At 35.6% G+C, this 26,329-nt stretch overlaps 1 protein-coding gene across 2 annotated transcripts; it reads left to right on the top strand.

Annotated features, from left to right (window-relative positions):
- Positions 1 to 681: 681 nt before the first annotated feature.
- On the top strand, positions 682 to 25,852 carry VSTM2A (V-set and transmembrane domain containing 2A). 2 transcript variants are annotated; one of them, XM_042808817.1, is made up of 5 exons: positions 682 to 760; positions 3,140 to 3,306; positions 4,208 to 4,258; positions 8,375 to 8,711; positions 25,764 to 25,852. In XM_042808817.1, exons 1-5 carry the CDS (start codon positions 682 to 684, stop codon positions 25,850 to 25,852), a joined length of 723 nt encoding a protein of 240 aa, XP_042664751.1. The 2 variants fall into 2 exon arrangements, with proteins under 2 accessions (XP_042664751.1, XP_042664752.1); XM_042808818.1 differs by lacking the exon at positions 25,764 to 25,852 and adding an exon at positions 25,642 to 25,718.
- Positions 25,853 to 26,329: the final 477 nt, after the last annotated feature.

The raw sequence follows: 26,329 nt of genomic DNA, 5'->3' as shown, positions 1-26,329 counted from the left end.
AAGAAAAGAAAAGAAAAGAAAAGAAAAGAAAAGAAAAGAAAAGAAAAAAAGCTTTACACCAGCACTTCAGCCAGCAGCAATCAGAACAGGTAGAGACATGTACAGAGCAGAGAGAGAGGGAAGGGTTAAAGGCATCATCGCAGCCATTAGAGGGAAAAGTTGAAGCAATACAAGCACAGTAGACTTCTCCCCTCCCCCCCCCCCACCCCCCCCTTCTTTCCCTACTCTCCTCTTCTCAAGCTAGATCAGTGTGTAGGGAGGGTAGTCATCACACCACCCTGAGCAGCAGGAGCTGACGTTGGATGAAGCTGCCAGGTAGCAGAAAAGAGGCACGGAAGGCAGCTGTTACCCACTTTTCAACGTGTACTTTTTTTTTTTTTTTTTTTTTTTTTTTTAATAGTCTGAATCTGGACTTCAAGCAACACAGTGCCTGAGACAGCTCATCTAAACCTCACTGTATTGCAACACTCTCTCTTCCCAAAGAAAAAGACTCCACTGAGTAGCAGAATGCTGCTGGTGTCGCAGCTAGGGCTACAATACAGAGCCTTTTTGTAACATTTTTAAAATCTCCTTCTATTCATACATTTAGAGACACATAAATACACTCAGATAGAAAATCTTCCTTTTTTGAGGGCACTTTTGGCTTTTGTTACCCTGATGTGACTTCTTCTTCGTCTTGGAATGATGGGGATCTTTCTAGCTTATGTTGGATTCATTTTTTTTTCAGTTATGTATATCCAGCAAGGACTGTCTACTCAAGGTAAGATCATTTATTGTTAAATACATGTGTGTGTTTCCATGCTAAAGCATAGTGGGGGCAGGAGTGGGGAGGGAGGAAGAAGAGGAAAAAAAAAAAAAAAAAACAGGGAAAACAAACACGATATGTAGGAGATGAAGACACCAAACATCAGGACCAAATTTATCTTAAAAAAAAAAAAAAAAAAAAAAAAAAAAAAAAAAAAAAAAAAAATATAAAAAAGCTTGTAAATAGGGAAAGAAGAAAAAGTTTCCCCAAAGTGAGAATAAAACAGTCTTCTTTTATTTGATTGGGAAGAAGGAAATAAGAGGCACCTTACAAAGGAATTAAGGAGTGCTGGTGAATGGTGTTTTCATTTTGCATGTTTTTGCATATACATGTCTGGATAAAATGAACACACAACCATGCATGCATAATTATTGCATTCAGATCAAGTACCGGATAGTTAAATCTACTGCCTCCCTGAAAATATTGCAGTCTTCTTTTGTGTTACGTCCTCTTTCTTCTCCCATTATACTATGATTCTCAGTGTCAGACCTTCATTTCCATTTGGTGACTATGTGTATTTCTGAAAGAAAAAAACAAAAAAAAAAAAAAAAAAAAAAAAAACCAACAAAACAAAAACAAAAAGAGAAAGACAAAATCGACTTCCTTTAAGATCTCCTCCGGCCTCCCCTTTCTCTCTCCATCCCCCCCCCCTCCCCCTCGCACCCCCCCACACATACACACGCGCACACACACACACACACACTCCCTTCGTCTTCCTCCCTCCTCGCTGTATGGCGCGCCTTGCATTTCAAGCAGCCCCGGCGCAGCGGGCGCGGGTTGTTTGGGATCGCGAGGGTTGCGGAGCCGCTGTCAGCACCATGGACAGCTCTCCCGGGGCCGCCCCCACGCTGCCCGTTCGTTGACTGCCCGCCGCCCCCTGTCCGCCGCTCTCTGCAGCCGGCTCCGGGGGGTTGGCGACCCGCGCCAGGTTGTTCCTGGCGATGCGGTAGTGGAGAGCAGGGGTAGCATTCTCCTTTACCTCCCCTCACCGCTCACACGCGTTGATCAGAAGGAGGAAGCAGGCAAAAAGAAAAAGAAAAAAGCAAACTTGCAAGCCCCGAAGATGCAAAATGAAAAGTCCTTTTGCCTGTTTCAGCAGGTGACTAGCAAACGCTGACTGTGGAGCTTGTGTGTGTGTGTGTGTGTTGTGCCTGTGTGTGCTGTGTGTGTCTGTGTTTGGGGGTGTGTGGGCACCACAAGAAGGGACAAGGTAAAATAATAGCTAGTAGTTTTGCTGATGAGTTGTTGTTGACAACCATGAGTATGTATGTGTTTGTGTGGTGGGGGGGGAAGTAAAGCTGTTTAAACATATTTCTAAATTAACCCATCAATTCCGGATTAGCTAGGAAAACTGGAAAACGAGACAGCAAGAGGGGAGGAGGCACGAGTAATATTTCCTTCACTTCATAATTTACTCTAGTCAATTTGTAACAATCCATAACAGAAAGCAACACAGCAGACTCTTTACAAAATTTTCTGTTCTTGAAATACACATTTTCTTCACCACACTGTTTGACTGCAATATCCCCCTTGCTTGACCATCACGTTTCATCATGATGCACAATTTTAAAGCAAATTATGTCAAACAATGAGAAGGAAGTCAAAACTGAGGCTAAAAGAAATACTGGACTATGTTGATCAGGATTAGTTTTTAAACCTAGCAGTGGTATGTAGAGATGGACAAAGATGAAGGTTAGTTCTACAGTGTGCATGCCATAGTGAGAATTAAAACATGTATTTCTCTTGGTTTGATTACAAAGCAGAGTTTCTCGGAAAGAGTAAGTAACTCAGGTAAAACCTTCAAAGTGGGCACTTTAGCAAGTGGTCATAACCCACCCCTCAGAAGAGAACCTGTTTCAACAGTTGCTCCTGGCAGCCACAGAAGCTTTAACAGTTTACACATTTCTAGTTCAGCCCTCGAAAACACAATAAATCAACCTCTTGTGGGTTTTTTTTTTCCACTTCCAAATTGGTTTTGAACAAAATACCTCAGTGATTCTGGTGAAATACTGCATTCTGCCCAAAGGTATTTGGACCTAATTAAATGAAACTTTACTAGCCCATGCGAGCAAGCAGTGAGGTCTGTAACATTTCCCTTGAGCAGAACTTAGACTGCTAGGAAGATGGATTTGTACATAAGGGAGAAAAGACTTGAGTTTTAGAAGGGTGGGGGGAGATAATGTGTGGGGAAACTGGAAAAACAGAATAGAGAGGGAAAGAGGGTGGGAAAATGGAGAAATTAATAGAGAAAGGGAGAAGAATCTCAAGATAAAACGAGAGAATAAACAGTGTGCAGATGGCAGAATCCCAATGCACTACACATTTGTTTTACAGCAAAATTCACTGAATTTCCCCGAAATGTCACGGCAACTGAAGGGCAGAATGTGGAGATGTCTTGTGCTTTCCAAAGTGGCTCCACTTCGGTGTACCTTGAAATCCAGTGGTGGTTTCTGCGGGCTGCTGAGGACCAAGAGGCTGGAGCTGAGGTGACAGGAACTCAGGTATTGATCCTCTGTCATGGGGTCCCTAAACCACCTGGGAAGAACATCACAAGAATGGATAGAATGGAGGGACAGAAAGGTGGAGGAAGCAGAGGGAGGTTCCATGTCTTCTCAGGCACTTAATTTCAATTTGTGAAATAACAGTGCAGGAACCTGCAGAGAAAAATGCCCATCTCAAGTGATGGCATCTTTGGTGCCTGCCACTCTAAGTATGCAGCTAGGGACATTCATGAAACCACATGGATTTCCAAACTCTGGTTTTTTTTTTTTTTTTTTTCCTTATTATTTTTTTGTTCTCTTTTTACTTTATTTTATTTTATTTTATTTTCTTCCCTCTAGATTCCCTTCGGAAGGGCAGCTGTTCAGAGACTGCCTCTTGTGAGAATTTTTTATTTCCCAAATAGCAAACTTCTACATGGCTCTCCAATTTACAGCTAGTGCAGCAGAACTGTAGAAGGGCACATTCTTTTTCCTTTTTTTTTTTTTTTTTTTTTTTTTTTTTTTTTTTTTTTTTTTTTTTCCCTTAGAGGGTAGAGTGAGTGAAAGTCATATAATGCCCCATACAAGCAAAAAATCCATACAACATTGCAATTTCATCCCTCCGAGAGGGACAGAAAGGAGCCTTGTCCAAACACCATCCCTTGGGGGACCCTCCCTACTGCCATCTCCACATCGCTCAGGGCTTCAGCCGACCCTGAACGACGACGCCACGACACGGGCGGGTGGCGGCTGGTGGATCTCAGCCTCTGCGGAGGTGGAGATTGGGCTCTGCCCGCTGCGGCCCGCAGGTGGCAGACGCGCTGCGCCGCTGCCCTACTACACGGCAGCTCCACGGCGGGGAGCGGGGCGGCCGCGGCGGTGCGGGGGCCGGAGTCCTACGGCGACGCTCCTTTCCCTGCAGGTGGAGCTCCTGCCCGAACGGGACCTGGAGAGCGACGGCACGAAGATAAGCGTAAGTGGTGCCCCCAGCCCGTTGTTCGGGCGACTGCTTCCTAACTCAGAGCCGAGTTAGGCGCTGCCGGCAAGCGTTAGGGAGTCTGCTCCCCTGGGGACCCTTGGGTATGAAGGTGCCTGCAGGAGAAGCCCTAGCGGTAGAGCTTTGGTAGAACCTGTTTCCACAACGCGAAGCAGACAGCCTTTGCCCATCGTGCTGTTTCTTGATTGCATTTATCTCTGGATACTCTTGAGTTTGATTTAGCACTCCTAAGCTGTTTTTGGGGCTCGCTCACTCTGAGGGCAACACCTCCCCACTGGGAGTAAAGCCTGCTGAGAGAGAGGTCTTGCAAATGAATCTCTTTTTGAGGAAAGAGGGGTACTGACACTATTTACAGTTTTGATATTAAACCAAAATATGTCAACAAAACTATGATCAACTTTGCTGCAACCCTTGTCCAGGACACAGATACAAGGGCCTTCCTCAACATACCCATTTCCCAAGTCACAGAATTGGCTCCTTGACCTTAGAAGAGTTCAAAATCTTCATGTGGCAACCCAAGATAAGTACCGTGGTGGGGTCATGCTCACTGCAGTGAAAAGACACAAATACTTAGTAAATACTGAAACAAGAATACTTCTTTGAAGCCCAAAGGATTTTTCCCTTTCTCAGGCACAGTCTCTCAAGCAATGTAGTCAAGGTTCTAATTCCAGTAAAACTTGCAACAGATACAGTCAGATAATTTCCATTAAATCCTTCGTTTTTCTCCTCTTCCATGCCCATGAACAGACAGCCTAGTAACTACATCAAGTCTAAGTGCATCTAGATATAACTGACGGGCATTTGTAAAATTGAATATGCACATTTTTGCATATATGCTATACATATTCTAATGTTACTTAAATTTTCTATGATATTTCTCACCACAATCAATATTTGTGTCATGAATCGTATCTTCAGCTACATTTGTAGACCAAATTACAAACGAGGTCTACATGCAGCCTTTGGATACTATTTTCCTAGACTTCGTGCTAGCAGCTGATTTATTCTGTATCATAGCCAATGTATTCAAAATCTGCATAGTAATCAAGAAGGTCTGTAACACAGTATAGCTGGTAAAGCTTTACCATCTTTCAAGTTAAATCTCTCTTTTAGTATGTATGGTAATAATTTAGGATGGGGTATTTATACAATGTTTTTGTTCAAGCTTGCATAATACATTAGGGTGACAGACAAAATACACTTGGCAAATGTAGACTTTTTTTTTTCTTGATGGCATAAAAATACTACCCATGAAGGAAAATATCTTCATGAAGAGGAAAGTAAATTTTCAAGTACATTAATTCTTAAAAGAGACAGTAAAATCTATGTACTGATTTTTTAAACGGTACTGAAGTACGCCACTTATGATAGTTTTAAGTTTTAATTTCTAAATTTCAAACACAAACCCAAAAACTTATTCTATTTTTTGTTTGTGCTTTACTGTTAACTTTGTAGATATTGCGTGAAGTCAAATAGGGGAGGATTATGACCTCCAGATTTTCTTTTCGTTCATGTAGCTCATATGAAATTTTTAAATCTTTTAGCCAAATATGAGCTGTTCAGTAGAGATACATTGTTATTGAGTATGACTGAAATAACTATCTGGCACTTTCTACGAGGGGTGCTCCGAAAGTAATGCCTTTTCTTTTATTATGTTGGCCCATAACATCATTGCCATTCATTGACACTTGCTGACCATTTATGGAGATCAAACAATGGATGTGAACACAGTGAGGTGGTGGGTTATGTATTTCATCAGTGGCAACAGTGATGTAAAAGACAAACCATGTTTCAGATGGGCATGCACTCCTCTCACACCACAAAATGAAGACAGTCTTAATCAGCTCATCTTTGCAGATCAGCAGATTATGATCAGGGAATATTAGCTGCAGTGCATTGGAAATGATGGTGCAACAGCAGAATATCACAAAGTTTACACCATCAGTGGGTCCCATCAGTATTCACACAGGAACAGAAAGAACATCATATGCAAGTTTGTCAGGACCTATAGAATTAATATGAGATTGAAGGTGACAGTTTCCTGGATCACATCCTTACTGGTGAGAGATGTAGTATCACCAGTGCACGCTGGAGTCAAAACAGTAGTCCATGGAGTGGTGATATGTGAATTCACCAAATAAAAGTTTCAGGTTTCAGCCCTTGGGTGAGTTAAGTGATGTGCGCTGTTTTTTGGGATAGGAAAAGAGTGATCCTTCTGGATTTCCTGGAACTCAGAGAAACCAAGCTGACCAAGCTGAACGCTCAAACTTCCAGAGTCAGACCAGAGGAGAAGACAACCTTTCTCTTGAAATGTGACAATTTTAGGCCTCATAACAGTTGGAAGACCATGGAACAGTTTGCCAATTTTGGCTGGACTGTTCTACCCCACTCACTATGTAGTCTGGATTTAGTGCCTTTTGACTTCCATCTGTTCATTTTGATGAAAAATGGATTGCATGGGCAATATTTCCTGGCAACAATACTGTCATAATAGCTGTGAATTAGTGGGCCACCTATGCTCATGCCAATTTTTATGAACACATCATGCAGAATTTTGTTCATGGCTGATGAATGTGCATAGCTAATGGTGGTGATTATGTTGAAAAATAGTGTTTTGTAGATGAAAATACCCTCCATGAAATAGTTTTATTGTGTTTTTTGTAGTTGTTGTTGTTTCCTTGGAAGTATTTTGGAGGCATTGTTTTTGAGGAGACCTACATGTGTAATTAATGTTGCATATGTTATGCTTGAAAGAATGCAGTCCATATGTTCAACTCAGTCAATTATAAATTCAGACCTGAAAACACCACAGTTTCCAGCTTGCAGTTATAAAGACCATTCAGGGTCTTAAAGCTATAATGTATTCATAAGTATTCATCTTCTGTTTGTCAAGCAGGCAGAATAAGTATGTTGCCAACATTAGTGACTATGGTAAACCAAGTTATCAGAAGCAATGTGTTGAATAATCATCAATAACACATGTCTAGTTTTAATCTAACGGTTGCCCATTTCTGTTATCTGTTACATATTCATTACCTTGAATTTTCCCCACTGCCTGTTATTGATATTATTGCAATAACACGTGGATGCATGTTTTTATGAGTGTGGTATTAAAGTGGTGCTCATTCCCACTGAATCTCTCTTAACTTGCTTCCAGTGGGTTAATAGATATTAATCCAGACAGAAGAGCCAATTAATTAAATAAATTCTCTGAGGTGATGAACATACAGAAAAGAACCTGTGTTACCTTTCTTAATGCATCTTAATATCTATCAGACATTCCTGGATGCATAGTTTTTTGAGGCATTCTTTAATTACTTGGGACAAAAATTTGTTATATTAACTTCAGATATTAGAAACAATTAAAGATAAATCAGAATTCTGATTTTAGCTTCTTTTAACATGATCTTGAATACATGCTCCTTTCTATTGTTAAATAACGGAAATGATATATGACTTCTAGTAAGTATACAAGTTAAATAAATGAGACAAAGGAAACTACCTGACACAAGATTTCTTGTTATGGTTATTAAAGACCAAAGGTTTGGGCACACCAAAGAGGTAAATTGAATTCCAAAAGTGCAGACTCAACGAAATGAGTACTACAAGCTAATCTAATTAATAGTTATTAAAGAAGTTTAAATAGCTTTAAATATTGGCAAATATCTCCAACAAAATTGTAAATGCAGTAGTTTAAAAGCTGAATTATTCAATACAGCCAACTAACTGAAAAGGTTTAACCAACAAAATTCACAGATTTTATGTGAGAAAGCTCATTAAGAATGCTTATGATCTGAAGAAATTAATTGGAATGAATATGGTATTTTGAGTTGTTTGTCCGAGTCCAATTAACATTTCAGTGTAAACCATCTAAACAGTTTGGAAAAGGAGATGTCAGACAGCCTTCTAGATATAAATAATCAAACTCATCTTTGATGTAGCTTCCCTGCAGTAAGCACAATTACACCACTGATTAACTTGGCATATGATCTTCTCTGGACAGTCTCTATATCAGTATAGTCTTCCTAGTGAAAAAATAATAACTGATGCCATGTTTTTCTGTTTTGTTTTGTTTTCCTTGAAAATTTGTAGACAGTGAAAGTACAAGGGAATGACATCTCTCACAAGCTGCAGATTTCGAAAGTAAGGAAAAAAGATGAAGGCTTGTATGAGTGCAGGGTGACTGATGCCAACTATGGAGACCTTCAGGAATACAAGGCCCAAGCATATCTCAAGGTCAATGCTAACAGCCACTCTCGGCGAATGCAGGCCTTTGAGGCATCTCCAATGTGGCTGCAAGACATGAAACCTCGCAAAAACATCTCAGCAGCTATTCCAAGTAGCATCCATAATCCTGCCAATCAACGTGTGCGTGCCACCTCCAGCCCTGAAGCAGCTGCCAAAATCCCCAAACAAAGTCCACAATCAGGTATGGTAAAGCATTTTCAGCATTTCATTTGATTGCTTACCAGCATGTAAAAGGAAACTAACTCAACAAGGTAACCAGTTGTGGCTAGAAGCCTGGTGCTCTTTTATTCCTCCATCTTTCCAGCCCTGTCTCTCCTACTTTCTCCTTAGTTCCCAATAGCTGAAAAATCAGCTTCTGGGAAGAAAACTCTAGAAACCCAAATTCCTATTTTTGGAGTTCATCCATACCAGCTTCATTCATCTAATATTAGATCTCTAATCAAAGCTTAGTTTTTCCTATTGTGAACGGAGAGAGAAGCATGTCAATGAGCAGTTCATCTCATTTTAAGATCACTATTTGCTATAAATGAAATAAAACATGTTTCTTCCTAGCATAACATGGACCAGTCGCTTAACTTTTAATTCTCTAACTTTTGGTGTAATTTATCAGTCCTATTTTCAAAATGAACTAAACTTCTAAATTTGAGCAGGTTTTAGACATCATAAATTATCAAAGTTTTTCTATAGATCAATCTATGCAAATTTTAAGGTTTCTGGGTTACTTCTATTTACACTGAGGGCCCAGTTTAACAAGGAGATCACAGCCTAGCTTAAAATACATAATTAAGCTAATTTCATTTGTTTTATTGTATCATTTTAGTGCTAGCAAATTATATGTTATCAACATCAAAACTAGGAATATAACAAATTTCATAGCACATCTGTTATGAAATCAATTTCATCTCACAGACATAGTCTTAAAAAAACCGCTTCAATAAGGAAAATATATTTCATTTACAGAGGGGAGCAATCTGATTATTATTAAAAAAGGTGATGCACATATACATTTATTGTATATTTTTATTTACTGATTGATTGAAAACTTACCTTTATTCCCCTTTCCATGAAATTGAGCCACTTTAATTTTTATCTCTTAAAAAAAAAAAATATTAGCTTTTAGAAGCAAAGAAATGTTTCAACTGATAGAAAATCATCATTCTACTCCCACTTTCCTTTCATATAAATGTATATCATGCTTATTTTCCATTGGACTCATGCATTTCCAGTAGCAGACTTGTCCATAAAATGAAAAATCTAGTTTCTGTTTAACTCTGTGTGAAATTGATTAAAGCAGTCACAAGTTTATGAATTGTATTGCTATAGATTACACCATTCTGGGGCCAAAGTGTGTTCAAAACAGTTAATCCATTAAATCATTTCAGATATATAGTTGTATATGTAATGTTGTTTATGCTTTTAGCACAACAAATATATTGCATAATCAGCGGGCATTTGTTACTTGAAAGCCAGTAAGGTATTTTCTGGAAAGTTCCTGGTAAAAACCTGACAAAAAATTTCTGTTACCTTTTCCTTGAACATAGGTTTCTGTGGATCTTGTACTGCCAATCCCAATCATACGTAATTCAAAAATTAAACATATTAAAATACAATTAACTTCTTAATTCATTTACTGAAGAAACAAAGGGTAGACCAGGAATCCGTATTTGGCATAATCTCAATATAATGGTCACTCACTACGCAGTAATTACTGGTGATACTTTTGATGAATGTCAGCTTAACTTTTGAGAATGGAGATTCAGTTTACTTTTCTTGATTATATGTAGTCCTGATTTTCCATCCGTGGTGCATTCTACATTTCTCTGCATTTCACAGTTACTCTATGCAGATAGAAATATCCAAAAAGCACAAGGCAGTGGGAGACTTAATTCTATGGAATTTCAAGACTGAGGAAGGCAAGATTTCAGTTGTGAGACTTCAGAATAACAAAAAGGAGATGACAATGTTAGGAAGGAATAGTCTTTCTTTATATATTGTCTAATCAACAAAATCTCCTTATACCATCAAATGAGAAACTCTTCTTCAGCATCATGCTAACCGTACATTTAAGCATAAAATAATTGTATGATTACATTTCATGTAAGCAATACATCCATCCAACATACCACACAGAAATAAGATTAAATTGAAATTTATCATTATTAGCCAGATGTTTGTGTTTGAAAAACTTAATGGCTGACTGAGATGTGTTTATTAATGTTAACTAATACATTGACTTCAGTGATACTGTTTAAAGCACTCCTAATTGTAGGTAATTGTATTAAATATTGTCCAGTGTTAGAGAGCTAGTAGATATTTATTGGCAAGCAGTAAATTTTATTGCCATGTTCACAGACTATCTCAAACAAAAAGCAAGAAAACAAAGAAAAAAAAACACCTTAAACAGCAGGGGGAAATATGACACTGAAAATACTGGGAAAAAAATATTAAACTATTTCTTAAGAACTCAGTGACTAATTCAGGAAAGACTGGCTTTGATCATACAACTATTTTGAATTTATTTGTGATAGATAGCACTGTACTTAACTCCTTCCATTCTGAAAAGCACTGCGGAATTCTAGATTTTTTATAGCAATAAATATTTACAGATAGCTCCAGAAAAGCAGCTGATAATCACTATCATTTTGAATATTAGCATTTCCCATCTGAGCAGATTTTCTGCCATTCTTCCCTTTTACTCAGAAATATCTGTAAGAATAACTATGAGAGGCTATGCATTATGAAATTCATTCAGCGTTTTGTGCTGCTCAGAAAAATGTTACATGAGTGGAAAAAATGTTTATTATTGTTGAACTAGTGAAGATCTACTATAGAAAGAAAGCTAAAAAAAAAAACAAGGCTCACAAATAGTTTCCAGATAGTACACCGAGAAACACTAAACATCTATTTCAAAGAAAAAAAAAAAAAGTCAGGAAAGCAAAAATCCAGCTTGACCCTTTCATTTTATATTCATGTGCTACATCAAATTAAGTAAATCATCACATCATAGCAGGAATTTGAGCAATTTGACAGGCTAATCTGCATACATCCAGAAAATGTCCTGTGTAGGTGGGGTGGCAGACACTTTTTTTCCTGCATAATTTATTATGTATTTGAGAGCAAAGGTAAAAGTGAAGTTATCACAGGGTCTTGCAACTCTATTTAATGTTTCGATCAACTGGGCTTCAGGAACTGCAAAGAATTCAGGCAAAAGGAATCTAATCTCAGTCTAGTTCCATTCAACTCTCAACACTCGTAGCAATACAAAGGGCTGCAAAATCTGAGGTGCTAAAAATGTCTATATACCCAAAACTCTTCCTGTTCTGCCAATATTCTGTTAGAGCACTTAAAGCCATTAGTTGCTTTTCAGACTCATGAAGATCAGTCTGACAGAACAGAGAATAGCTACAAATGAAGAAGTGATGTTAGACCCATTTTCTGACTGTTTGCATTCAGACTTTGCAGGTATCCTGCAACATTTTGTTCTTTCCTGAAGTAAGAAACTCAACTATTGACCTAACTGCATACCAAAACTGTTTCTGTGATGGCAATATCAGATTGAGTGGCTTGAAAAGGAGCACAGAGCAGAAGGTCTTTATCTAAGACAGATAGACCATTTTTTTCACATTATAAATAATTTGAAAAGATGGTAATCAGGTGTGAATGCAAAAGAAGAGGATGGGAACCTGTTTCTTGAGTCTGTTGATACTGATAAACAGATAACATTCCTTCCAGCCTCCACTTCTATCTTTTCAATCCAGGAACTTTTTATTATCCACTTCTTAAAAAATATTTTTTGTTGAATTTGGAATCTTCTGAGAGATAAAACAACTTCTGTATTACTATTATTAATATTATTGTTGTTGTTACTGTTATTGTTATTTTATTTTTTTTTTATGTTGCATATCTTTTTTAAAGTGAAAAGACAAAGTTCTGCTTTAGCTTATCCCAAGGTAACAGCTAACATTACTGCTTGCTTCATGAAGAAAGATAATCTAGCTTTTGAGGCTGTTTTTTTCAGAAGCAAGACAGGGAGGCACCAGCTGTTGTTGTGATTGTTTTACAGTAAAAAGTGAAGTATCTGTATTCTTAAGGTATGTGAAAGCAAAAAACTAAATGAATATTTTATTCTATTTTTGAAATGTTACCAAAAGTTCTCAGAAATTCTTTCAAAAGTATTATGCAAGGACTATCCTCTTCTACATCTGTTTACAATATAATCTCTGTTTTTACTTGAAATTTACATTTAGTTCTCTTTTCCTGAAATGAAGCCAGTCCTTTTTTATTTTTATTTAGTTAGTTAGTTTCTTGGAAGTAGCAGAATAAATTGTAGCCATGATAATAGAAGTAGCCCTGTTAGGCAGTTAGCAGTTGACCTTGAAGCTGTAAGCTTCTTCAGAGAAGTACTACTCTGTTCCAAATTATTTCACTGACAAAGCATGATGTCTTGGCAGCAATAAAAAACATTGTTTTTAGGCTAGGATTTCCAAATGAAATAATATAATAATAATAGTATCTTATTCAGTCTACTTGCTGTTAAAATAAGTCAACACAAGAATTTCAGCTTCTATTCCTGGTACTTAGTCTAGCTGAATTCAGCAATAATTTTTAGTGGATCTGAAATTCTAAATCCTGCCACAAGTTAAAAATAGGGGTGATAAATCATGCAAAACAGTATCTATTTTTTTGGAAATCACTGACATTGCCAGTTGCTGATACTATACTGTCAGCTTCCTATGCCTTTCTATTCCCAGTCAGTCTGTGTTCATTTTCTGCTGTAAAAACTTTTAGCAGTTGTTCACTACCATATGCCCATGCCAGACAGTACTGATTATACTTTGCTTCAAACATACTCTCTCTGAAATAAGAGAGATTATTTACATCCTTAGTTATGCCAATATTTTTTAAGATAGTAATGAATTCTGACTTTAAATATGTGGTATCTCCCCTTTAAAATGTATTCCTCTATAAAGTATTGGTATTTATAATGAAACATGAAAAAGCTAATCCAAAGCTCAGATCTTTCCTATTTTTTCTTAGTAGTTACCAATATATTTGTCAATTCACCTGCCATTGCTACTTACTCACATCTCTTCCTTTCTTTTAGATATTTAAAAATTTACCTTTCAGACTCACATTACCTTTTAAACAAAATTGGTGGGGGATTCCATAGGAGTATCCCAAGTGCCCAAGTAGCAGAACAACTTCAAAGTCGTTCTGTACTGCATGTATGATATTATTTTCTTTGGAAATTAACTGCATAAAAGATTGCATATGCACTACAAGGTTAATAAAGAGAGAGAGAATAAAAAAGAAAGGAAAAAGGAAGGAAAAAAGAGGCTGTTTATGAGTTGTTTGTCTGTTAACTCAAATTGCTTTTCACTGCTATGCAATCAGGCAGCTTGTACTGGGTCATCGGAGATTGCAGCATATGTGACAGGACCTGTTCTTGAAATAAGTGATGGGATTTCCTTGCTTCAGAACACAGTTCGTTTATTACTTGACACATACACAGCAAAGTGAAGGGACATTTTTGCTTTTTTTTCGAATGGGAAGCAGGAAACTTCGTATGATGCACTACTTCATTATGAAAATCTATTGCATTATTTATATTTTAAAATAATGGCTAGGATTTTCTGCTTGTTTGAATGGGTACTTTTCTTAAGCCAAAAGAACAGCTTTCATTTAGAAATAAATTGGGTCAATTGTAAGAATAAGGATGAATTCTCCCCCACTCATAAAGTGAGAGTAAATTCAAGAAATTCAAAAGTGAGAAGAATTCACACTTTATACAGCTTCTACTACCTAAAGAAGTTCAAGATAGCTGTCTGAGAGTGCAATGAATTGTATGAAAATACATGAAAACAGTGGTTTCTCAACTCATAAAGATTCAAGAAGAGGAAGTGCTTGATGGTTGCCTTTTTTATTTTTTCCTTAACTTTGGTCAACTTTTTTTTCTAGTCTTTTTCTTTGAAACCGTTGAAACCCAGACTAGCTAAAAAACTCAGCACTCAGTATTATCTTATTCTCTATAAGAATTTTCAGTCTGATTAAACAGTTCGTGAGCTTTAAAAATATTCTAGATACATAATGTTCTTTATAGCCACAGTAATAATTAATTAATCCTGCACTTCTGATGATAAACCTGGATGCCTTTTGAAGAGCAGCCGATGAAGATTCCTGGCCTTGTGAAGATAAGTCTCTGCCCCGAACCCTGTATTGTAACTTATCCTTATCCAGTACCTTAAGGGAATTGTTGTCATGTTTTTGGCAGTGCAATTCACTATCCTGTCTGTGTGGGTGTTCAGCCAGATCCACCTTAGTGAAGTTTGTTCCCCTGTCTAATGACAGATCCTGTTTTCTTGGAACAAAATTGCCTAATGTTATGAAAAGAGTGGAAGTGGTAAAATATCAGTCACAGCCAACATTCCTAGCCCTTTGTTTATAGACTCTATATCTAAATGAGGAAGAGAAAGAGGAGGAAAACTCCTATGAAACATGACTTTAGTGCTATGGTGTATCCATCTTCTCTACTTCTTCCTGTACAACTAAGAGATAAAAGGCCAAGAATCAGAATAAATTGGAAAGAAAGCCACAAACTAGTAGTAAATCTCAGAGTGAGCTAGACATCTAGATGGTTAAAAACTCTTAATTAGAATAATACTGATTTATATACTATAATTCTGTTTGAAAATATAGTTACAGAACATCATGCCTGTCAAAAATAACATCTCAAATACTTGTTTTGTGTTTAGTTTAATTCTTCACAAGTATACTAAATACACTGATCAGTGATCACTTTATACCTGAAAAGTCTTTGAATAACAATGAATAATGACATTTAGCATTTATGACTGAATCCACACCTCAGAACTATGATGAGAAAGTTAAAACAACTTGAAATAAATGCTAAAAGCAAATCAGAAGTTTAAAATGTGGAGAAGATGAAATTAATAATGCACAGTCCTTCAAGATGCATTCTAATGATCCATACTAATTATAAATGAATGCTTTGTGCCTGTGGGGATTATAACATTTTGTAGTATTTTTGCATTTATATCAAAGAAACTGAAAGACTGAAGGCTTTTACTTGTACCCTTTGATTTAGCTCTTACAGTTTAAAATTTTACAACTCCAAAATCTCCATCTTGCTCCAATCAGAATTTATTACCCCAAACCAGAATAGCAAGAGGAAATAGATGTCAGATCCTTAGCTGTCCTAATTGAACAAAATCACTGGACAATGACAAACGATAAACTAAAACATTAGTCTGTTAAATTGAAGTGGATGAAGAGGTGGCACGGGGTTTGCTTCTGTCACTTCTACTATAAGGGATTTAATTTCCGTAAGAGGAGGAGGTAAAGAGATGGAGGCACTAACTTCTTAAACTGCTCCAGTTAAATAATTTTGAGCTTGTGAGTCACAGCCTTTAGACAGAGATACACTCTGTTAAAGGAATTGTTCTACTCTCTAGAACTTCATTATCTATCAGGCAAACAAAGGATTAGAAGAATGGTGCCTGTCTCAGAACATCTAATCCTAAAAAATTCTTAAAATCTAGGAAACAGAAAGAAGAAAACTGATTCATCCAGTCACATGGGTAGAGACAAGAGGGAACTCAGGTGAGTTCCAAGAAAATAGCTCCTATATAAATCATATGAATAGAAGGAGATCAGGTTGACTCTATGTCAAACATATAGCTAAAATGTGCCAGGTCCATGAAAGACAAACAAAGGCATTGAATATCTCATGATGAAATATTTACAAAGAATATTAATTTTCCTTACATGTTAAAATAACCCTTCTAGTATGTTTTTCTTCATTTGACATCATTGTTGAAGAGTAATATTAAATATTATTTTAGATGAAAGGATGAACAGAGTGCAAAAAAGCAGGAGATTAAAAATGAATTCAATTATATTTTTCTTCAAATAAAACTTACTTTTTACAGCAATGTTATGGTGTCTTCCAGAAATGACTCTTTTGTCAGTTTAAAAACAATATCAAAAATGTCAAATATCCTTATATTTGTGTATATTAAGAAAATACTCAACATTTTATGCTAGAGCCATGTTTATCAGAAACAGTAGAAAGTGGTTGCTAACAAGAGTCAGTTCAAGAATTTTGATTAACAGACAAATTTCTCACCTTTGTGTGAGTGGGACATAACCATATGCAGGTAAAGTGATGAGGATGGGATACCATAGGTGACTCCCAAAAATGTGCATATACTGTGGAATCAACCATTCACACAGATAAATAGAAATGCATCAGTTTACATATTTTTCTGTCACACGTAAAAAAATGCCTAAGACATTTTATATCCATGGTTTTCGGGAATAGGATGAAAGGAAAAGGTGCCAAGCACTGATAAGAGCAGTCACAAAGCATGCTGCTAGTGGTTTGCAAAGAAAACCAAGTAACCAAATTAAGGCCCATGTTTGCTTGAGATTACTCAACCCCTACTCCCCACATCTTTTACATGTTGCAATGAGGATTGCATATTGATTCACTTCTCTCACTAGCTTTATTTAAATAGCTGACATTGATGTGTCATCAACTATATGCAATCACCTCTTTTAGCAAACCCTTTCCATAGAAGTATTACCTCACTGAAATGGAAACAGTTGAAGACAGTGTATTACTTATACGTGTGAAGAGCCATTCATTGTGAAGAAAAAAAGTCATATCGGGCTCAGACACTAAGCATATGGAGGAAGAGAATTAGAATCTCGCTATAAATGGCTGATACATGAACATTTGTAACTGAGAGCCCTAGATACGGAGAAGGCAATTTATCTAAAAACAGGAAGATACTCATGGAAGTTTGACTATCATTAAAAAAAAAAAAATTAAAAAAAAATTAACAACATAGTAATTATCTAGTGATTGGAATAGTGACTAGTTATATTTGCACTGACTCTAAATATTCAAAAACATCAAGTACTCTTTATACCCTTGGTTGCACACATGAAACGTGAAGTAGCTGAGCACTGAAAGATGTTTAAGTTGCTACAAGAAGGAATATACTTGTAAACATATCTTAAGCTTAAAGCAGTATGCCTTAAGTTCAAAAATCCTTTTGACTCTGACACACTCTTCTCTGCATATACTCTGTATGTGAGAGACAATTAATTTCCACTTCATTCCCCTGGGCAACTTGATCTAACCCTGCCATCAGCAGGAGGGTTTGAAATAGATGATCTTCCAACCTAAGACATTCTATGATTCTTTGATTCATTTTACTGAATGAAGTATTTAATTTACTTCTACTTTCTGAAATGGGTATCAAATTTATTGATGTATTCTAAGCATATTTACAGGAACAGCAGATGAAAATGCTGGGAAAATGGAAATTTCAGAAACTGAATCTTTGATGATATAATCTGCCCAGATACCCGAGCTCACCTGCAGACTCATTAAGTTTCCATACATATGAACACTTCTATAGACATGAATGAAACTCATGAAGCCAATGCGTAACTGTGTCAGGATTTTCTAGCATGTTAGTATGCAAAATACATTTTTGTTCAAAACCAGATATGAATGCAATTTAAATAAAGCTGCATTATTAACACAGAATGAAATGAACTGATGGAAATGGTAATAGTGAATTTGAAGATGAAGGAGATAAGAGACAGCAAAGTCAATAACATCATGCAATTCATTTTTATGAAAAAAGATGGATTCAAATCTAGCAGATTTTTCACTGTTGTCATCAGAACAGTACACAAATCTACCAATATTGATTGCCATCCAATTCAGCTATATGTTTAGGGATCTTACCCCACCTCTGCTGCCTATTCAGAGTAAAGGAATGACATGGTCAAATAATTCCAATTATTTCTATTACGGCTTACATTTTGAAAATATTAGTGTTGATTTTAACTTCATATGTTAATACGTGTTAATCAATAGTGAATGATGTCCCAGTTAGGAAGCCTGGTTCTAGTGAAGAACTAAAGAAAAAAAAAAGATCAAAGCATTGCTTGAAGAATTAAAAAGAAAACCAAATCTCCCAGATATGCTGTAGAGGAAAAACAACATAAATTTTACCTTAGGCATGGATTGATATAAGGAGAGGTGTAGAAAGCAGCCTAGATGTAAAATCCGGTATATGTTGCCTCATCTCACTCAGTGGATTGGGAAGAAGGTGAATCTTTGAAATCTCTCAGATAGAGCATTAGACAGGTTTTGCAGGAATAATGGAGTCAGACAGATGCTGAGAGGAACAATACAAGACAGTTCATTGATCTTTCTAAGAATAGTTAATCAACCACTTTGAGACAAAATAAGACAACTTTCTAACAACAATTAGTAAGCATTATGGATAAGGGTATTGACATACGTGTTATTTCCTTATCAACTACTCTAAGGCACATTTAGGTAATGGAAAATAAAGAGAAATTAGTAAAAGATCAAGAAAAAGAGAAGACAGATATGTAGAGAGAGAGATTTCACCACTTCCTCGGATCACATGTTGTCTTGAGTCTCATATCTTTCTCCATGGATGGGGGATCAACAGAGGGAAATGTGTGTTTTCATTGTTATATACTTTAGGTTATATTACTTTAGGTCTGAGACTGCCCTCAGGATAGTAACGCAGTTGTGTATAGACAATTTGGAAGTTTTCAACAAGGGTCTTTGGTGGTCATGCACCTCCTCCTTAGTTAATACTGATGTTTTTTTCCAGCTGTAAGGGGAAAAAGATGCTGTCTATAGGAGGAAATTAAGCTAAACAGTCTGTCATTCTGCCTCCATAGAGTGAAGGTTCGTAAACCTTACAGCTTTTGACTTGAGTTGTTTAGTCCCTATTCGGTTTTGTCCTCTAGTTGTTTGAGTCAGCGTATTCCTTATCAGTTTGACATATGTTCACGTCAGTGTGCTAGTAATTCCACTACTATCCATCCTAACACTGTGAAATTGCAGAATCCATTCAAGTTCTATTCATCCATTTTTCTTTCATCATATTGATATCTCTCCATAGATTTATTATGACTATTTCTGGACAACTCCCTGAAGCCAAGTATCATTTTGTGACATGCTACCAACATATGAAGTCTCTCAAGATTTTTCCTCTCCTAACGATTTCTATCTCAAGTTTTCATTTGAACATGTCTGTAGGCATATTATGAGTCAGTTCAAGACTGATATGTGCCAGCCCAGCTGATGGAGTTATTGTGACATAAATCTCTGCCCTGCTCAGAGATGGAAAGTTGTCATTTTCTTTTGACCTATAACAGCACCAAATACCCGTTTGCCTGGGTGCTTTAACCTAGAGAAAGCTAAGGAATAACCATCCATCTAGGAGCCCATCCCTCTTCCTCATTTGTTTTCTGGGTGTCACAGGCATAAAAAGTGATATGCAAATCAGCGAAACTACACATTGGATGTAAAGTCTAAGTAAATAGACTTCACGGAAATTTAATACATAGCCTACTCTAAATTTGCACCAATACATAACCTTTCATAAATTACCATTCTTTTCAAAATTCATATTAATTTCTACATTGCCACTGGTCTGAAGCAGTAATTTTCTTCCAAAATGAAAGAAACTCACAGTATCACAAATATCACATTTTTTTCTTCTGGCATATAAGGTGGATCTATTTGCCCTATATTGTACATTCCCACATAACTGGGTGATGGGCAATTCACATTATTTGAATTGGCAGAAATCTGACTACTGTACAGCCAATGGAGAAAGATGGACTAGAAGACTAAATAGAAGTATCTACTATTTGAGGAGACCTGAATGTAATGCCTGCCATTTTTGTTACTACTTGGCTCCCCAAAATCAAACACAAATGACTGATCCTTGAAATAAATACAAAGACTAATTCCTCTGAGGAAGGAAGAATACATTTGTTGAAGGGAAATTTTCTTACCCAGTGTGAGTATATATGCCAGTCATACATAAAAGCTATAGGTAACTGTGATTTCTGCAGTTCAAAAGAACAAAAAATGTAGCAATTAGTAAGCCAGAGAGGAAGAACCTTTTATTTCAAACCTATGTGAGACACATTCATATGAAATTTCCAATAAAATCAACCATACATGGTTTCACTAATAATTTTAGACATAAAAATGCAAATGCCTTCCAATAAATGTAATGACTCATGAACTTCCCCAATAAAATTAAGGCAGATGTTTCATGAACTTTTACTTATTTTACATGGAAATCATAGAAAATTATGATTTCATGCTGCTGAAACAGGGGCTGAGAAGAAGGCTGTTTCAAATTTAACAGAATATACAGCAAACTTGAGTGTTACACAACAGCAAAGAGAGCACTTCAAAATGGAAGATGTCAACATAAATTTCCCCAAAAAATAGAAAATCAAAATAATAATAAAAAATAGCTTTTTTAACATCTGCATGATTTCAGAAATCAGTAGTTGAAAAAAATTATCTGGTATTGAACATAAGTAAAGAAAGGACAACTATATTGGCAGAGTTAGTTTAGCATTATGTAATACATATAAAGAATCTAGGGTGGGCTTTTGTGTAACTGGCTGTACTTTTCATGTTCTGCTCAGCATGAAAACAGGATACTAATCAGAAGTTTATCTTATGTTGTGGTCAGTGGCTTATTAATTGAAAGAAACTGAAGTATATCCTCACTGAACTTACATGTTTAGTAAGACATTGAAGCAGTGCTGACAAATTCACACAGATCCTCTCTGTTATTTATATGGCAATAATTTGCTAGTTTTAAGCAAAATTAAGAGTCTAGTCATCAGAGGCATTAAATATTGAAGATTGGAATGCAGTACACTATTTCATCCTGATGATTTTACAGATCTTACTAAGCACAAGGAATGCTAAACTTGCTAAATTTCCAGCTTTACAAATGGAAAGTGTGAGATATCTAACGTGGCAAACTGTGCAATGTGCTTTTATAAACAAGGAATTCTAAAGCTGTAGAATCTGAACTAACTGCTAAGTTTATAAATTGGAGGGGATTTTTTTCTTTTGTTTTTGTTTATGTTTTGTTGGTGGTGTTGTTTTGTTTGTTTGTTTTTCCAGCTGTGAAAAGTAAATGGCCGAAATCATGAAACCAGCATTAGCTTTTCTCTGCTTGGGTTTTTATACAAGTTTTTAATACAATTTTTTTTCTGATCAGTATCCTAGTGAAAGAGAAGTATTGTAGTCATTCAGATATGTGGTGAGGAACAAGCTTTTTGATCAGGTAGGGATAAATAACAATTTATAACTTCATCTGATTCACAACATTTTATAATACTACATGCTAAAATTAATTTCATTAGCAGGTCAAAATTGGTGCTTAAAACCTTGAGGTGTATACTATGAGCCATGAAGTTTTTGTGGCAAATAAATTTATTATTTTAAGCAATCAGATCAAAATTATCAATTGCAATTGTTCTCTTTTCTCTGTTTTCCAGGCATTTATGTAAATAAAACCTAAAAATACAGAAATAAACCCAACTAATATAAACTAATATAAACTAATATAAAAAAAAATTATGTGAAACCATAGTTCCACATAATTTAATGTCATAAACCACTCTTTTGTACTGTTGCACAGAACCCTATCTCATTATCATATGCCTTTGGCAAAAAAGCATTTAGAGTAAGCTAAATATTTCATGTAGAAATGTTCTTTTTTATGTGTGTCAGTGGCAGAAAACAAAAAAACACAACACATGAGAATACATTTCTTACATCAAGAATCACAGTGATTGGTAGGCCAAAATGCGGGTAACCTTCACTCACACATCAAACAGAACTTAACTAACAATGTAGAAATAAAATGTGCATACCTACCACCATTTTTCTTCCAAATTATTGTCTTTGGGTGTATAAATATAGTAACATAATTATAGTCCAATTTTGCTCAATGCTCTTTTATTTCTCATTATGTTAATTAGAAAATAATGTTATAAATTACATGGAAATGAGTAATTGATTAAGAAAATCCACATCTAGATCTACAGTGTTTTACTTATATTACTGTACTCACACTTTCAGTGGTACTATTTTGGTTCCAGTCAGAAATGTATACCAAAAGCAGATCTGTATGAAAAGTCAAAGTTTGAATACTCTGTGTTTTTTGACATATGGGTTTCAATCTTTAATTTTCTTATAACTTACGTTTAAAATAGTGCAATAAAATCTCTGATTTATCCACCTTAAGACTTTTGGATTTGCAATCAAAATAGAAATTTCTATTTCTTTTTACTCTATCAAGATGGAAAGCAGAATGATAGAATATGAACTAATATGACTGACCAAAAAAAAAAGGAATAATTCTGGAAAGGCTGCTTTGAGTTTTGCTATATTAATATTCTACGTTTGGAGCTTCCACTCTCCCAAAATCTAAAGATGCTCTTGTGTTCATAAGAGAACCAATTAAATTATTTTGTGCATCTCTGGGGAAAAAAAAATGATACGTCAAACCTGTGTATGATCTCAGAGGTCTTTTCCAATCTTAATATTTCTATATTTCTATGATTCTATGATTTTTAAAGCCAATTGCATTCCATAAAGCATCACTGAAAAGATGAGAGTGCACTTAGCAATCTTATTTGTCACTGAAGACTACGAATCAATTTCACTGAGGGTGATACGCTACTGATATGTATTAGTTTGGATTTGACAGCATTTTGGACACTACTAAACCAGTAAATTCTGTTCTGCTGTGACATTAGGATGTAGCAACCAGTTCCTGAAACCATAAAAAGGACACAGTTTAAGATATGTCTAAACTGTTTCTCAGCAATCTTAACTTCTCTCTTCATTTAGAAGCTGAATTAATGTTACTATAACCCCAGTATTTTTTCATGTGACCTGTATTTAGCTTGCACTTTCTGTGTGTACTCTAATCTAAATTATTCCAGTATAAAGAAAAACAAACTCGTTTACAGAAGAATATACATGTAGAACATGATACAGTTTCTGGAGAGTTTCGTGATTTATGCAATGATTGAACTATATATATATATATATATATAATTTTATAATGTGTCTGCAAAATTTGACCCCTAATTTGAGACTTACGGATTGTTATACTGAAAAAACAAACAAACAAACAAAAAAGTTAATGTTTTGCTTGTAAATATAATGGTATTGCTTTCCCCCCTGTGAAATAGTACAAGTCAAGTCTGTTTTTTATTGTATGTTTTTTTCTTCCACACTATATTACAGCTTTAAAATTCTGAAATTATAATACCACTGTTTTTAAAAATCCTTGAAAAATATCCATGAGACCCTTGTGAGTATTTGTCTTCATTTGCATTGTATATGTTTTGTGTAGAATAAATGTGTCTCCATTGCCTTGGAGATGCACTGCAATTGTCTTAAGCAGTGTATTTCTCTAATTCAATCAAAAAGATATTTGAATGCCAGTGTAATGAATGAAAATAATTCAGTATGATGTGAAACCACCTTACACTAAAAAAGATTCTGTAACTGTGTTCTGCTAACATACTTAGGGAAAGAAAAGCCTTTAGGATATCTGTCAGATGACATATTTTACACCTTAAATAAAAGACAGAATAAAGCCATGCCACAATAAAATCCAAACTTGAAATAGAACTCAACACTTGTGTACCAGTACGTAAATACTGCCTGCATAAGAGCAACCCACAGGAAGAACTTGTAGTAGGCTTCTTGCTTTTTCCTAATACAAAACAAATGTTTTGAGAAGGCCAGCAAACTACTGCAGTACAGTACAGGAAGGTTAGCATTGTTAGGTGAGTAAGAAGCAAGCATGCTTCCTGCTTTTGCCTGCATGCAGTAGGGAATTCACTCAGAGAAGAAGTCTATGGTGATAACTACTATATGTGCAATATCTCATATTGTGTATTTACAGAAGGAAGCTGTGTTAAGAGATCTGGGATTGACTTTAGTCCCCATTTTTGAAGGGAAAAAAGTAGAAAACAAAATAATAGTCCTACACTTATAAACATTATTAGATATTGAGAAGTATTCTGTAAAAAAAGTCTGAAAATTTAAAAAAAAAAAATCATTTGCCTTGAATTCATTTGGCTTTTGTTGTGCATGTTCTTACTGAGGAGATATAAGTGCTTTTTAGGGCTGCAAAGGAATTTGGTATTCAATTTAATATTCAGTTCTTTACAAACGTAACTTATTCATGATTAATAGATTTTTTAAATAATAATTATTTAATGTCCAACATATTATGGATGCTTATACCATTATCATAACACTATTAGTACTTTTTTATGGAATTGATGCCTGTAACCATTAATAACATTCATCCTTTTCAACAGAGCAATACATTTATTAATCATGTGTTAATCTGTTATAACATACATATGGCATAATCAAAGTAAATGCATGATATTTACTCAAGTGATGTATTTCAAATTCTAAATCTAATTTTTATAATAGAGCATTATTAAGCACTGAGATTTAGCATGCAAGTTGTCTAAGTACTCATGTCCTTGGTGTGACAACATTTCAATTAGAGTAGCTCTGACTATTTTTTTGTTTTGTTTTGTTTTTATTTTGGTAACAAGCTTAAAACATACAGCTACGTTTAGAAAAATAATATGCACCATTGTTTTTATAGCTTTCTTTGAAAATATATATAGCCAGGGAAAATATTCATGCTCAAAATAAGCGCTTCACACATTTTAGCATTTTCTCTCCCCCTTATAAATAACACAGTCGTTTGCCAGTATCTCTTTTATTTTACAAGGGAATATTCTGTAGCTAGTAGATAATTCTTTTTGTTACAAGGCAATGATGGAAACAATTTTATAGAGAATGCTTTGAAGTTGAAAATGTTTGAATTTGTTCCTCTTGGTATATTGTTCCACTTAATAACATTGCTGTTGTTGTTTTTTGTTGTTTTTTTTTTTTAATTAAAAAAAAAAAAAAAAAAAAAAAAAAAAAAAAGAAAAAAAGAAAACAGACAAGAAACAAAAGCAAAACAAAGCAGAAAACCTTCTGGGACTGAAATACTTGTATGTGTTGTTATTTGCAGTGCATGCCAAGACATTCATGGGCACCAGAGCCAACCTGGCGAGCTAATTAAATATATAAATGTGTATGTTTAAAACAGCCTTATAAGGAGCATTGGAAATCTGCAAGATGAGCGAATATCTTATAACTTCTTCCGCAGGTGCGAGGATAGCTACAAGCCATGGACTTTCTGTCCTGCTTCTTGTTTGTGGCTTTGTGAAGGGTGCTTTGCTTTAATCTAAAAGTGCTGACTTTTTCCAATATCACTTTCTCTTCTTAAAGCAAAGAGCAAATCGCCTGTAAAATCCACGGAGCGGACAGCAAAGTTGACCCTAACCTCCAACCATCACTCTGCACCCAATGTACTCTAAATCTCTACACAAGGAGCACCTTCTTCAGGAAGTACAAACAAAAATACTAAATAAATAAATAAATAAATAAATATTATAGAAGGAAGAGGATACCACATTTTCTTGATATATCTTATTTTCTTTGGAATATCACTGATCTTTTGTTTGAAGAGAACTGGTGTGATGTAATCAAATGTTTCATAACAGAAGACCTAGTTTCCTTCTCTTTTGGCGAGGAGAAGCCTCATCCTTGACTTCTCGGGGGTTAGTCTGCGAGTCATCAGTATTGTAGAATTAACCATGGATGACATTTGGCTTCCTACGCTAAAAGAATTGTTCAAGCCTAGAAGCGAACAGAGGACAAATAATGAGATGAAGAATACTGATTCAACATCGACCCCCCAACCCATCCCACAGACTCTGCCAAAAAGTGTGGGTTTTTTTCTTTTTCCTTTCTTTCTGTCTTTCTTTCTTTCTTTTTTTTATTTTTATTTTTAT

The sequence above is a fragment of the Centrocercus urophasianus genome, unplaced genomic scaffold, assembly GCF_019232065.1.
Source record: "Centrocercus urophasianus isolate 14NV4802_14NV808 unplaced genomic scaffold, USGS_Curo_1.0 seq_11, whole genome shotgun sequence".
NCBI lineage: Eukaryota > Metazoa > Chordata > Aves > Galliformes > Phasianidae > Centrocercus > Centrocercus urophasianus.
Note: the sequence above shows the minus strand (reverse complement) of the source record. Positions and strands in the feature narration are given on the sequence as shown.

Excerpts from the sequence above, each read along its gene's own strand:
- VSTM2A (XM_042808817.1), top strand. The coding sequence starts at position 682 with ATGATGGGGATCTTTCTAGCTTATGTTGGATTCATTTTTTTTTCAGTT. Across the intron at positions 761-3,139 it reads GCAAGGACTGTCTACTCAAG|CAAAATTCACTGAATTTCCC; the intron begins GTAAGATCATTT and ends TTTGTTTTACAG. Across the intron at positions 4,259-8,374 it reads GCGACGGCACGAAGATAAGC|ACAGTGAAAGTACAAGGGAA; the intron begins GTAAGTGGTGCC and ends GAAAATTTGTAG.